Source organism: Myotis brandtii, unplaced genomic scaffold (genome assembly GCF_000412655.1).
Source record: "Myotis brandtii unplaced genomic scaffold, ASM41265v1 scaffold116, whole genome shotgun sequence".
Taxonomy (NCBI): domain Eukaryota; kingdom Metazoa; phylum Chordata; class Mammalia; order Chiroptera; family Vespertilionidae; genus Myotis; species Myotis brandtii.
Genome location: NW_005354010.1, coordinates 3,185,223 through 3,198,443, shown reverse-complemented (window position 1 = coordinate 3,198,443; position 13,221 = coordinate 3,185,223). Strand labels below are relative to the sequence as shown.

The 13,221-nt window shown below is 36.5% G+C and overlaps 1 protein-coding gene across 4 annotated transcripts in view; it reads right to left on the bottom strand.

The window, feature by feature from the left end:
- NALCN (sodium leak channel, non selective) overlaps positions 1 to 13,221 on the bottom strand; it is a 298,496-nt gene that overhangs the window by 172,431 nt on the left and 112,844 nt on the right. For all 4 annotated transcript variants that reach the window (XM_005858192.2, XM_005858191.2, XM_005858194.2 and 1 more), the window contains exon 11: positions 8,245 to 8,376. In XM_005858192.2, the coding sequence (XP_005858254.1) occupies positions 8,245 to 8,376 (132 nt within the window). The remainder of the gene's footprint in view (positions 1 to 8,244; positions 8,377 to 13,221) is intronic.

Sequence of the window (13,221 nt, the reverse complement as noted above, 5' to 3'; positions counted from 1 at the left end):
CAGGCCTCTATCCTATATAATAAAAGAGTAATATGCAAACTGACCCTAACAGCAGAAAGACTTGGAATGACTGGTCACTATGACACACACTGACCACCAGGGGGCAGATGCTCAATGCAGGAGCTGCCCCCTGGTGGTCAGTGTGCTCCCACAGGGGGAGCTCTGCTCAGCCACAAGCCAGGCTGATGGCTGCCAGTACAGTGGTGGTGGTGGGAGCCTCTTCCGCCTCCTCAGCAGCGCTAAGGATGTCCGACTGCAGCTTAGGCCTGCTCCCCGCTGGCAAATGGACATCCCCCAAGGGCTGCCGGGCTGCTAGAGGGATGTCTGACTGCCAGCTTGGGCCCAATCCCCCAGGGTGCGGGTCTAAGCCAGCAGGTGGACATCCTCTGAGGGGTCCAAGACTGCAAGAGGGCACAGGCCGGGCTGAGGGACACCCCCCTCCCCCGAGTGCACCAATTTTTGTGCACCAGGCCTCTAGTTTTATATAAGGGACTTGACCATTTGCATATTTTGATATTTGTGGGGATCTTGGAACCAACCCCCTTTGAATACTGAGGGCCAACTTAAGTTTTGGGGGAGTTAAAAGTTATGTGCAGATTTTCAACTATGTGGGGATCGACACCTGGCCCCCATGTTATGGAAGCATGTCCTATAAGCATCACCTGAGCATGTGTCCATTCTCAGAACTTTCTGTCAATCCCAAGCAGTCAGCAGCGCAACTTGTGGGAGGGAGGATTCCACTTGTCACTCCCAGCCTAGGAGGATGCCATTGCCTTGGCCTCTTCACTCTGCTGCCCTGGGACCTTTCTTCTGTCATGTATACTTTCAGTACATTACTCATCTGTGAGTGCTTACAAGGTGTAACTCATTTTTTTTAGGAGTGAAGGCAAAATTTGTAAGAGTATCATAAACTTTCATATATATTTTTGTCACATTACTTGAAAAAAATTGAAAACAGTAAATGAAAAAGCATAATTTTTCTTCTTACAACTTTCATATATATTTTTGTCACATTACTTGAAAAAATTGAAAACAGTACATGAAAAAGCATAAAACAATATATGAAAAAGCATAAAACAATATATGAAAAAGGATAATTTTTCTTATTATTTTTCTAAATCACTATTTTTCAATGTTTATTTAAATCATCTACCCTTAAGGAGTACTTTCAGATATTTTGTTCCTAATGACCACACCATATGGCAGTTTTAAACCACAGATATGTGATATATCTGTTTATGCATTTCACATATCTATTTCTGCTTTATATAAAGAAAGAGTAAGATGTTTTCTGCCTCTTTAAGAACCAATTTCTACCCCAAAGCGGTGTTTTCACCCACTGTTGATAACATATACTCTACAGATATATCAGATTTAGTGTCACCATAGTACAGTTTAACTAATTTTCAGGAATGTATTCTTATGAGTTCATTAAACAACATATTTTATTATTTCTTTTCCAAATTTTCATTTTATAGTAACACATATGCTACTTAATATATACTATAACCAACTCTCTTGCCAAGAAAATGATCATTAATGCAATGAAGATTTTTAAATTAAAGGTTATTGTTCTAAGAAAAAATAATATATTTGTTCTCAAAACAGCATATAAGGAGAAAAATAAGAAAATGGAAAATGACATGCTTAATATAAATGGAACAATGGAAATTGTTCTGCCCTTTAAATTCAATGACTAATGTATGCACATTTATAGGTGACAAATTATAAATGAGCTGATTGTGCCAGGCAGGTCCGAGAAGATAAAATGGGAGATTCTGACCATACATGGAAAGATATTTAAAATATATTATTCAAGATTTATGTTACCATCTCTATTTCATAATTTCAAATAAACATATGGATATTCATGAGAAAATGAATACATATTTATCACAAAAGAAGGTGATAGGACAAAATTCATAAGACACTCAATTTGGGTAACCCTGTTCTCTTAAATGAAATCCAGATTAAATAACACCCAAAGAAATGATTACCTGTGTCATTCTAGAGTTGTCTTGAAATCATCTACACTTAGTCTGTAGTGTACCTTCAGTATCCTATATAAAGAGCAAACTTTTAAAATGGATCACTGAATAGTAAAAAACGTCACTATTTTTTTTTTCACCCAACAAGACCTGCCCAATCCTCCAAAAACAGACAATGTAGTTATTGCCAGAAGAAGAAACTTATTTAATTAAAGTTTCCCAGAAAGTGAAAAATAAAACTTTCTGGTAATATGAAAGACTGCTGCTATGGCAAGATGAATTACTTTCTTAATTTGATCTCTTGTGATTAATGAGCAGAAATGTGAGTATCAGATTTCGTTTGAACTAAAATAAATGGCTCTTTCATTTAATTTCATTTTAACAGATATCTTAAAAACCAGTGTCTCCAGAGGAACACAGAAATTACTTTTCTAGAAAAGATGACTTTCCGCAAGATGGCATTTCTGCCCCATACTGTATGGGCTCATTTCTGATTCAAACACATAGCAATCATAGACAAACGGGAGACCAAAGAGACATCCTGGAGTCCTAAGCAAGATAAACCTTTTTACCAGAAATATGGCTAAAACACACACAGTTAGAACTGCTTGCTTCATTGATCTATCTCTCCTATCAATTTGTGAGTTTCTTTTGTTAAAATTGTTAATCTTCTGTGAATAACACTGTGCTGATAAATTTCTGTTCAATGCACAGTTTAGTTTACAGATATATTTACATAACAATAGAAAAGTAGTGTTCAAATTTTCTTATTTCTTAAGAAAATGAGAATACACATTTTAAAAATATGTTCCTTATAAAATGTGATTTTATGTATATTAATACCAATGTATTATCTTAGATCAAAATGAAAACTCTTACAAAAGAAAGTAAATCTTTACCTTTTTATATTTATGCATAGCCTAGAAAACAAAGACAAGTTTTTCCTCTATCTTAACTAATTTTAAATTTAGGTTAAATAATCTAATGTAACAAAAGTTCCCAATTTCTCAACAGAAGCCAAGCAGCTTTATTTATGTCTAAAGGATGTTTTTTTTTTTACTGCAAGTTGACTCTCAATGGGTTGAGTGGTTTATTTTGGATTTTCAAAATAATTTATTCTGGAATACAATGTGGGAGCTCAAGAAATTATTTCCTTAAAATCTCATGGCTTTTTGTAATCTATTTTAAAAAGAAACTTTCTAAAATATTACATAATGCTATTGCCTTAATTACTGTATCATTATAGTCCATAAACTTGAACTGCTGTCATTATAGCCATTTTGAGGACTAAATAAGATAATATATTCCTTTAAAGCACTTAGCAAAATAATAGAAGGTCCAAAAAAAATTGGTAGCTATTATTGTCATTAGCTTTACTGTGTTTGATTTTAAAACATGAAGATGTTAGCTGACCTGCTCCGAGTTTCTATAGCTTAAACCAAGATCAAGCTCACTGCTTATTTTTATAAATAAAGTTTTACTGGAACACAACCATTCTGAGACCACACTCACTTTTGCACAGCAGTGGTGGAGTTTAGTAGTGAGACAGTGGCCTAAAAAACATTTTCTAAGCCCTGACCAGTTTGGCTCAGTGGCTAGAGCGTCGGTCTGTGGACTGAAGAGTCCCAGGTTCGATTCCGGTCAAGGGCATTTACCTTGGTTGCGGGCACATCCCCAGTAGGGGGTGTGCGGGAGGCAGCTGATCGATGTTTCTCTCTCATCGATGTTTCTGACTCTCTATCTTTCTCTCTTCCTCTTTGTAAAAAATCAATAAGATATATTTTTAAAAAACATTTTCTAAAATGTTTACTCTCTGGCTCTTTAAGAAAGTTTATTGACCCTTGGCTTAAACTCAAACCACCTTTATAAACTTTTTGGAAAAAAAAAGAATATTTTATTAAAAATTAAGTTTGATTAAAACAACCTATCCACACTCATTTGAAACAAACTACTTTTATTCAAGCACAAGTTTCTGATAAAAAAATTATAATGTAATTCGAATAAAGACCAAATATGCTTTGGAACACTCAGACACCCAACATCAATCAACCAAAGTGAAACCAATTCTGAATGTTTTGGTAGTTCAAGAATATAGTGATGCCTATATAATTCAGAGAATTAAATCTCCACTATCTGGTTTATTAAAATCAAATTCACTTTCAGTGGTTTGAGAAGGAGTCAACAATTAATAGACACATGATATGTACTAGATTCTGCTATACAACCTATTTTTCTGGGTTTTTTTTTAAGTTAGAAAAAAATCCTAATATTATATATAAAAAAGAAAATGACAAGGATTTATCATCTACCACTGGACTCTACCAATCCACTTAAATAGTATCAGCAGACTCTACAATATTAAGTTATTTGAAATTTTGGTGGAATTTTTTACAGCATGATTATAAATGAGCTAACACATTAAAAACACATTAGAAAACAGACCAATTTTGTATGTGGAAAAATTAGGTAACATTTACTGGAGCATTCCATTCCCAGTAAATGGTGTATATATTTATTCTACAGGGTTGATTTAGTATGACTGGCCACCACCCTGGGCTGGGTTACTGAAGAAATATTAATGTAATCTATAATATCCAGCATTGTTCCTTCTAGAGAAATTGACACAATCTCAATCATGTGTTGCCATTTCTGTTTTTTATTTTGTCATTAGTGCAGTTTTAGTCTCTGGTTCTAATACTACTGTATAATTCTTCCACCACACCTAACTTCCCACCTCATTCTACCAGAGCCTTTAACTAACCTTTGGGTGTCTTGTTCCATGTTCACCAATTCCTTCCACGCTCTCAATCTCCACTCACATAATCAGCTTCCTCTGTCCTAGCCTCAGCCGGTTCTTTCCCAAATGCATACCTTCCCCCACAGTCTTTTCGAGAAGAGGATGACTCATGTAGGATAACATGTGGATGAGGAAGAGCGCCCCATCCAGTACTCCTCCATGCCCCTTTGACATGTATTCCATTAGGTTAAAACATCTTCTTACAACACAGTCCCAGGGGCTGCCCTCTACTATCTGTCACTGCCACAGGCCCCTGCCTACATTCCTTTCCATAAAAACTGGCCTCACATGGATTGACTTCAATGTCATTGTAAAGATTCAGCCAACACCTTAGCTTGATAGTTCCTTGCTATTTCTGTCTCAACTCCATCATTATGTTTAAGCCACTCATATCCATATAAAACCCTAGATTTTGTATTTACCCAGAATTATTCTAAAATTCTAAACCCTGGGTCCCATCCTCTGACCAAAATCTTACCTTCTAGCTCTTCAAAATCTTATTCTATCACTTCAACTATACCGGTTCTTTCTGTGACCATTTAAAGACTCTATACTTCATTTTGTTCTTTCATTTTTCTTCTTATTTTCATATCCAACCTAGACCACAGGGTCATCACTTCAACTCCTTTGCCAGCCACCCAAAGTTCCTGGTCCCTTGTTTCTCAGCTCTATAAGCCTGAAAATACTCTAAAGCTGGATCAATCTAAATGTTGCATTTCTCCCCTTTATGCAAGGCCTAAGAAAGTCGCAGACCTGTCTAAATTAGTATCTCTATAAATTTGTAGTCTCAAAATTTAGCTGTATCTTCAACATTGCATTTCATGTATCTTTAAATAGCTTTTTTGCGTTCTCCACAGTACCCACTTCCTCTCTCCTTTCTCCACAACCTTCCCAATTCATTGCCTCATCATCAGGCTGGATAGAGACCTTGCTTCCTATTCACAGGACAAATAGATATAATTTGATGGGAATTTCTTTAACATTCAATCTTTGCATTACAAATTCACTTGCAAATATTACTATTGGTCCATATTCCCCTCTGCTTTTAATAACAAAGCATTCTTTGTGTGATGGTTTTGTAACAAAATTATAGGTGCTGATTATAATTGCCTATATTAAAAAGACATTGGTTAATAAGATTATATAGGTTTCAAGTGTACAATTCTATGATACATCATCTGTATATTGTATTGTGTGGTCACCACCCAAAGTCAAGTCCCTTCTGTCACCATATATTTTATCCCCCTTATCCTTTTCTACTTCCCCCTAGCCCCTTTTACCTCTGGTAACCACCATATTGTTGTCTGTGTCCATGAGTTTTTTGGTCTTGTTTTTTGATTGTTGCTTTCAGTTTTATATCCCACATATGAGTGAAATCATATGAGTTTTGACTTTTCCATCTGACTTATTTCACTTAGCATGATATTCTCAAGATCCATCCATGTTACTACAAATGGCAGTATTTAATTTTTTCTTATGGCTGCGTAATATTCCATTATATCCTATCTAATAAAAGAGTAATATGTAAATTAACTGTCACTCTGCAACAAAGATGGTGGCACCCATAGTGGCCGGGGTGGGACCTTGGCAGCGTCGCCCCGGCAAGTGAGCCCAGCATCTACACCCCGGCCGTGCAGAAGGAGGGGAGGAGCCTTGGGCTGGAGGCCAGGGTGAGGGATGCTGGTGTTGTTGCAGGCTGGGATAAAGGACCCCCCTGTGCACAAATTTTGTGCACTGGGCCTCTAGTATATATGACATCTTCTTTATTCAATCATATAATTTCTTCATGAGCCCTCTCATTGGTCCGCGACAGCATGTAAAACTTATTTACTGTCTATATTTTTTACTAAACTGTAAGATCCATATACCATGCAGCAACTAGGCAGCATCACATCACAAAGACTCCACTCCAGCGAAAGTTTGGTACTAATAATAACTTTGTTACAGGAAACAAGCCTCCATGAAGAGAGGAATTCATAACTGACTTCTGAAAACGTCTTGATACCCACATAGATTTTTATATTCAACTAGAGGCCCAGTGCACAAAATTCATGCACGGGGGGGGTCGGGGGGGTTGTCTCTCAGCCCTGCCTGCACTCTCTTGTTAACTGACTTCTGAAAACGTCTTGATACCCACATAGATGTTTATATTCAACTAGAGGCCCAGTGCACGAGAAATTCATACACAGGGGGTCGGGGGGGTTGTCCCTCAGCCCCGCCTGCACTCTCTTGTAATCTGGGACCGCTGGCTCCTAACAGCTCACCTGCCTGCCTGCCTGATCACCCCTAACCACTCTGCATGACTGCCTCATCACCCCCAACCACTCGCATGCCTGCCTGATAGCCCTTAACTACTCGCCTGCCTGCCTGATCGCCCCTAACAGCTTGTCTGCCTGATCACCACTAACTGCTAGCCTGCCTGCCTGATCGCCCCTAACCACCTCTGCCTTGGCCCCTGCCATGGTGGCTTCATCCAGAATGATATCCGAAATTCCGGAATGACGTCCGGAAGGTCATTTGGCTGTCTGGTCTAATTAGCATAGTATAACATCAATTATTTTCCTGAAAAGTTTATGCTTGAGTGGATTGAATTTTTATGAACCAAATCAATTTTTAAGTGCACTGGGGGAATTCTCGATATCTAGGAGGACTCAACTTTATGGCAAATTGATTTTTTATGTAAAAAATGCTTTTGTAATAAAAATAAATGGCAATTTTTCTGCTTTTTAAGTTTACTTTTTCATATATTTATTTAGTATATGTATACCTCACTTATATGATGAATGGGTTTCTAAAGAGTTATATACTACATCAACCAATTTTTCCATAAATATGTAATCACTGAATTCAAGATATATTTTAGAAATAATTTTTCACAATGACAAAACATAGTGGTCTCTGGAAGTCAGTAAAAATATGTAAGAATCAAATATTAACAAAGTTACTGAAACAGTAAGAAGTACTACTTTAAAATTCTAGCTGGTATGTAGAAGATGCTTATTAAATCACTAACCTATCTGCTTCTGGCTTGACATCTTTAGTGCAGGTTGTAACAGCTCAGTCTCTAGTAGAGAAATTATTGTACTATCTATTTCAATTTCCCTCCAGCCCTGTCCTTGGTACTGTTGAGCTGGCTTGCTTGTTTACAACCTTCTGAACCTGTGCTTGTTTACACTTAGTAGGAAACAGACTACAGCAACATGGAAAAGGGAGAGAATATGAGAGGTGGATAGGAAAACAGCCAGATGGCAAGAGAAACACCCAGGGCGAAGGGTTGCCTTGACGATGCAACACACTGTGGGGAAGATACTTAGGCTCATGGTGACAGGAAATAAATCAGGCAACATAGTGACCAAGGGAAACACTTGAGAAACAGCTTTGATTGAACTCAAGTAATTAACAAATTGAAATTAATTTTCACATTTATGAAAGGCACCTTTACCCCAGTGAGCAGCTTACCTCTGCAAGATAGAACTCATCATATTGCCTGCGGAAGCTCTCTCCTTTGTGATAGTTGCTAGCAGCCACTATCACATCCACCGTCACCATGCTCAGGATGAACATGTGGAAAACTGATGACCGCATCATTTGCTGAGGAGGCAAAACAGGTGAACTGTTCACAAAGAAATAACCCTTACGATTAAACATAATTGTGTGCCTAGACCTGGACATGCAACATCTTTATGACACACTGCTGTGCAGAGCAGTGCTTCTAAGATAACTTGATGAATGTCAATCACTGCTGAATAGTGTTAGCAAAGGAATCTTTGTCTTCAGGCAGTGCAAAATGGCTAAGGAGGTAGTTTTGGAGACTTTTAGTTGAAAATGGAAAATATATTCATTTCACTTGTATATAGCCCACATCTGAATTTTCATTGGTGAGTTAAGTAGCTTTTATCCTTAATACTGACTACATGAAGAAATTATTTTTAAAAAGCTGATGTCACAAAACAACTGTTGCTTTATTCTGTTAAGAGAAAATGCTACTGAAGATAAAAAAAAACAGTTTAGATAGCCTTAGCTGGTTTGGCTCAGTGGATAAAGCATTGGACTGAAGGTCGAAGGGTCCCAGGTTCGATTCCTGTCAAGGGCACATAGCTGGGTTGCAGGCTCAGTAGGGGGCGTGCAGGGGGCAACCAATCAATGATTCTCTCTCATCATTGATGTTTCTATCTCTCTCTCCTTCTCCCTTCCTCTCTGAAATCAATAAAATATAGTTTTAAAAAACACATTTTATATATAATCATAAAACTGGAAAAGTGGGAGAAACCTAAGGTCTATTTTTTATTACTTCTGTAAATTATTTATTTATTTAAATTATTATTTTTAATAATTTATTTTTAAACCACTTTATTGAGGTATAATTGACATAAAATAAAAAAGCAGTATCTACTGAATATATACATTCAATGAGTTTGGGAATAAGTATACGCCCATGAAACCACCACCATCAAGGCCATAAACATATCTGTCACCTTCCAAAGTTTCCTCCCACTTCCTTTATTATTATTATTATTATTAGTAGTAGTAGTAGTAGTAAGAACACTTAACATAAGATATAGCCTCTTGGCAAATTCTAAGTATACAATAAAGTATTGGTAGCCATAGGTACTATGCTGTATAGAACTTATTTATCTCAAATAACCGAAACTTTATTTACTTTATATAAATATTTTTTTAAAATTATACAATAATCACTGATGTTTACATTTATATTCACTATGTGCCTGCAGCTGTTGTAGGTGATTTACATAAATTAACTCATTCAATGCCATAACAGCACCAGGAAGTTACTCTAATTTTAGAGAAGGAAACTGAGTCTCAGAGAAGTTAAATAATTTTCTGACTATCACACAAGTATTGAAGGTGGAATCATAATTTTCACCTAAGCCTGGTCTAAGTCCACTGCCTCCACTGAAGTGAGTTAATTCACATTCAAAAATAATGACTATTATTATAAAGGCTAATATGTATTGAATCCTTACTATGTTCCAGGCCATACTATAATTATGTTTTTTATTTTATGTCTTTTATCTCCACCATAGCCCTGACATGATGGGATATATTGCTCATTTTTTCCAGTGAGTTTAAAGGGATGAAGTCATTTGTCTGAGGTCACACAGCAAGTACACAGCAGAGACGGCTCTCGTACCCAAGTCTGTTTAAAGTCCATTACAGCATAGGAAATATAGTCAATAATATTGTAATAACTATGTATGGGGCCAGAATTCATAGACAGTAATATTATAATAACTATGTAATAATTACATTGGGAGACCACTTTATAAAGTACATGATGTCTAAGCATTTTGCTGTACATCTGAAACTGATACGGAATAATATTGAATGTAAACTGTAATTGAAAAAAATACTGAAAAGTAGGTAGATAGATAAAGGCACACTTTTTTTGGTTAAATTATACTTTGTGATCTAAAAATATCTCAAAGATGATGATTATTTTAATGGCATCTTTAGTATAATTCATGAGTATATATAAGAGACACAATGTGGAGAAAAGTCAAAATTAATTAAAAAAAATAAATACATGTTTTTTTTTAAAAGTCCATTCTGAAACAAACTGCCCGCTGTGGGGTAGAGTACACAAAAGGAGAGAGTAGTGGCAGAAGGCCCTGGGCAGCAGCAGGAGAGACGCTGATCTGTGGAAAGGAGCTGAGAGCACAACAAACCACTGCATCACATCCCTCTGTGCCCCTTCTACGGGGACCAGCGCCACCATGCTACTCTTTCCCGATGACCCCTCCTTTCTTCTCAGTACTTAGGGGCACATATCCTTACCCTCTGATGTGACCTGAGAATTCTTCAGTCTTTGCAATTATAAGAAGCTGACTAAAGCAGAACCTGGGGATGGGAAGAAGAGGACTACCGCTGAGTGCTGTCTCTCTGCATCCACATTCATGTTGTCACGTGGCCTTCAATGCCCTGCAGGGGTCATTAGCAGCTTGGGCTGTAAGACAAATTGTGTGGAGTTCCACCACACACAAGCTATGGGGCTCTGGGCTCGTCATTTAAACCTCTGTGTGCCTCTCTGTGCTTCACTTTACTGAGTTTTCTCTTCAGTTAAGTGAAGATAATAGTGGCTACTCCAAAGGTTGTCATCAATTTTAAATAAGTAAATATTGATAAAGCCCTTAGAATAGTGCTTACATATTGTGTTTTATAAAGATATGCAGCAAAAATAAGTACCATTCTGTGAATCATGTATTTTTCTATTCAGGAATGAGAAATTAATAGGCCAAGGTCAAAGAATTAATTATGTTGTATATTTGATGGAGTCCACAACCAAGTGAGACAAATAAAAGTCATAATGTCTAATACCTTGAGAGATGACAGAGCCATTGGAAAAGCAGACATTTAATAAGGTTTTGTGTTACCATGCCTATTGAGGCATTCCTACATCCATTTGCCTTTGATTTGATTTTAGAGGTAATATAAAATCAAATTCCAGAACTGCCAATCAACGTATTTAAATGTATGTCAATTTACTTGCAGAAACTACTGACCTTCATAACATAGATAAGCAAGTCAGTTGGCAAATTTCTATTCTCATTAGAATTTTCATTGTTATTTAGTTTTTCTTGTGAGAGTCAAATTCCATAACTATGATTCCCTTTCTATACTCCTTTCATTTCAACTGATTTCCACTTCATTTGCATGACAGAAAAGCCACAACTTTCTATTTCTATTTTCCTTAGCTCTGGGCTTATGTCTTAAGTAAACTGTTATTACTGAAAGGTCCAAACAAAGCTTTTAGGCATGGCTGTCAAAAATCTTTAAAATTGGTTTTGTAACTGTCACAGCTTCACTTTGGTGCTGTCATTATAATTAGTTTTATTTTGTCTGAATGTCTACGTGTCCCTGTTGGTAGAGTCATTAAAATAATCCCTTGCAATGGATTTTGATATACTGGAATCACCATTGCTTTGCTTTCTCCAAAGTAATAACTTTCAAATGTTAAATAAGAATTAAAGTGATAAGTATGTGCAGTAGCTAAATTTAAATATTCAAACCAGTAACTCCAGCTTTGAAGTTGCTAGTGAAACAGGCCACTTCAACTCAACTCAATTCATCCAATGTGTGAAACTGGCTATTGGCTTCTTAATGTAGAAGGGCTGGCAACACTACATTTAGACTCATGTTTGTATCTGTAGGACAGTCCAAATGTATACCCTTCAATTTTTTATTTTCTTATAAAAATGAATGTAAAGAAAAATGTTTACATTGAGTCAGTGCCACAAAATAGTATTATATAACTTGAGATTTTCCAAACTATATTATTTAATATGAATAGAAAATTTATATAGAGATATAAACACATAAATACATATATATGTATATATACACACATACTAATATATATTAGTATATATTAGTATATATATTAGTATATATTAGTATATATAAAGAAAAGCTTCAAAAGTAGAGTATGCTAATGTACAAAGTACTGGATAGCAGGCATTTTTACCAAAGGGCAATGTCGCTAGGGCACATGGACTGCAGTTATTAACAGAAAACAATGAAATATAAAGATGCTTGTGAAAACTAGTGAAGACAGGAAACGTTGGCCAGGACACCGAACAATGAGCAGGTGCTTCGGGAGTAAGGCTCTGAGGAAGGAGGACCCTGTCCCCAGCTCTGAGGTGGATGTGCAGCCAACCGTCTAGGCTCCAGGGGGGGAGAATACAACTGGAAGGATTTGAGAACAGGGCACCGCTGCAGCCTCCAAATAAGTCTCTAGCTTCCACTCCCAAGTGGATCTGCTTTCCAGACTTCGACAAGGCCTCCTCAGGAGGATTTGCTTTCTGACGGGTAGTAGTAACGGTACAGGAAACCTAAGAGAATGGCGCCTATGATGGGGAAAATCCAGTATGACCAGCAACTAGAAGTTGGGGGAAAAAGCAACAACATCATGAACATTTTACACCAAACATTCACTATCTTTCAACATTCACATTTTAATATTTAAATGAGTAAAAGAGTTCTGATTTACTTTGGGAATTTTAACTGCTTTTATCACACAGTAGTTGGAGAAGAACAAATATCTGGGTTCTGTTTTTACAAAGTCATATAATGGCTCTTTGGGGTTATGGGATTATGGTAGTTTAAATTTTTCTTCTTTGTGCTTTGTTTTTCACATATTCTACATTTAACGCTTTAAAACAGAAAAAAAGCCACCATTTTATATGTATGTAATTATAAATTTAGAAGCATTAACGTCTAATACAACTATTGGCAATAACTGCCTCACATGTAAATTTAATCCTCACAATCCTATGAAATAGGTTCTACTATTAGTCTCATTTTCACATAGGAAATGCAAGTTTGCACCCAAAATCAGAGTGAAGTTAGTAAAGCAGTCTGATTCCAAACCCATCCTATTAATTTCTAGTTAAGTTTGGACACTAACAAATCTGAACA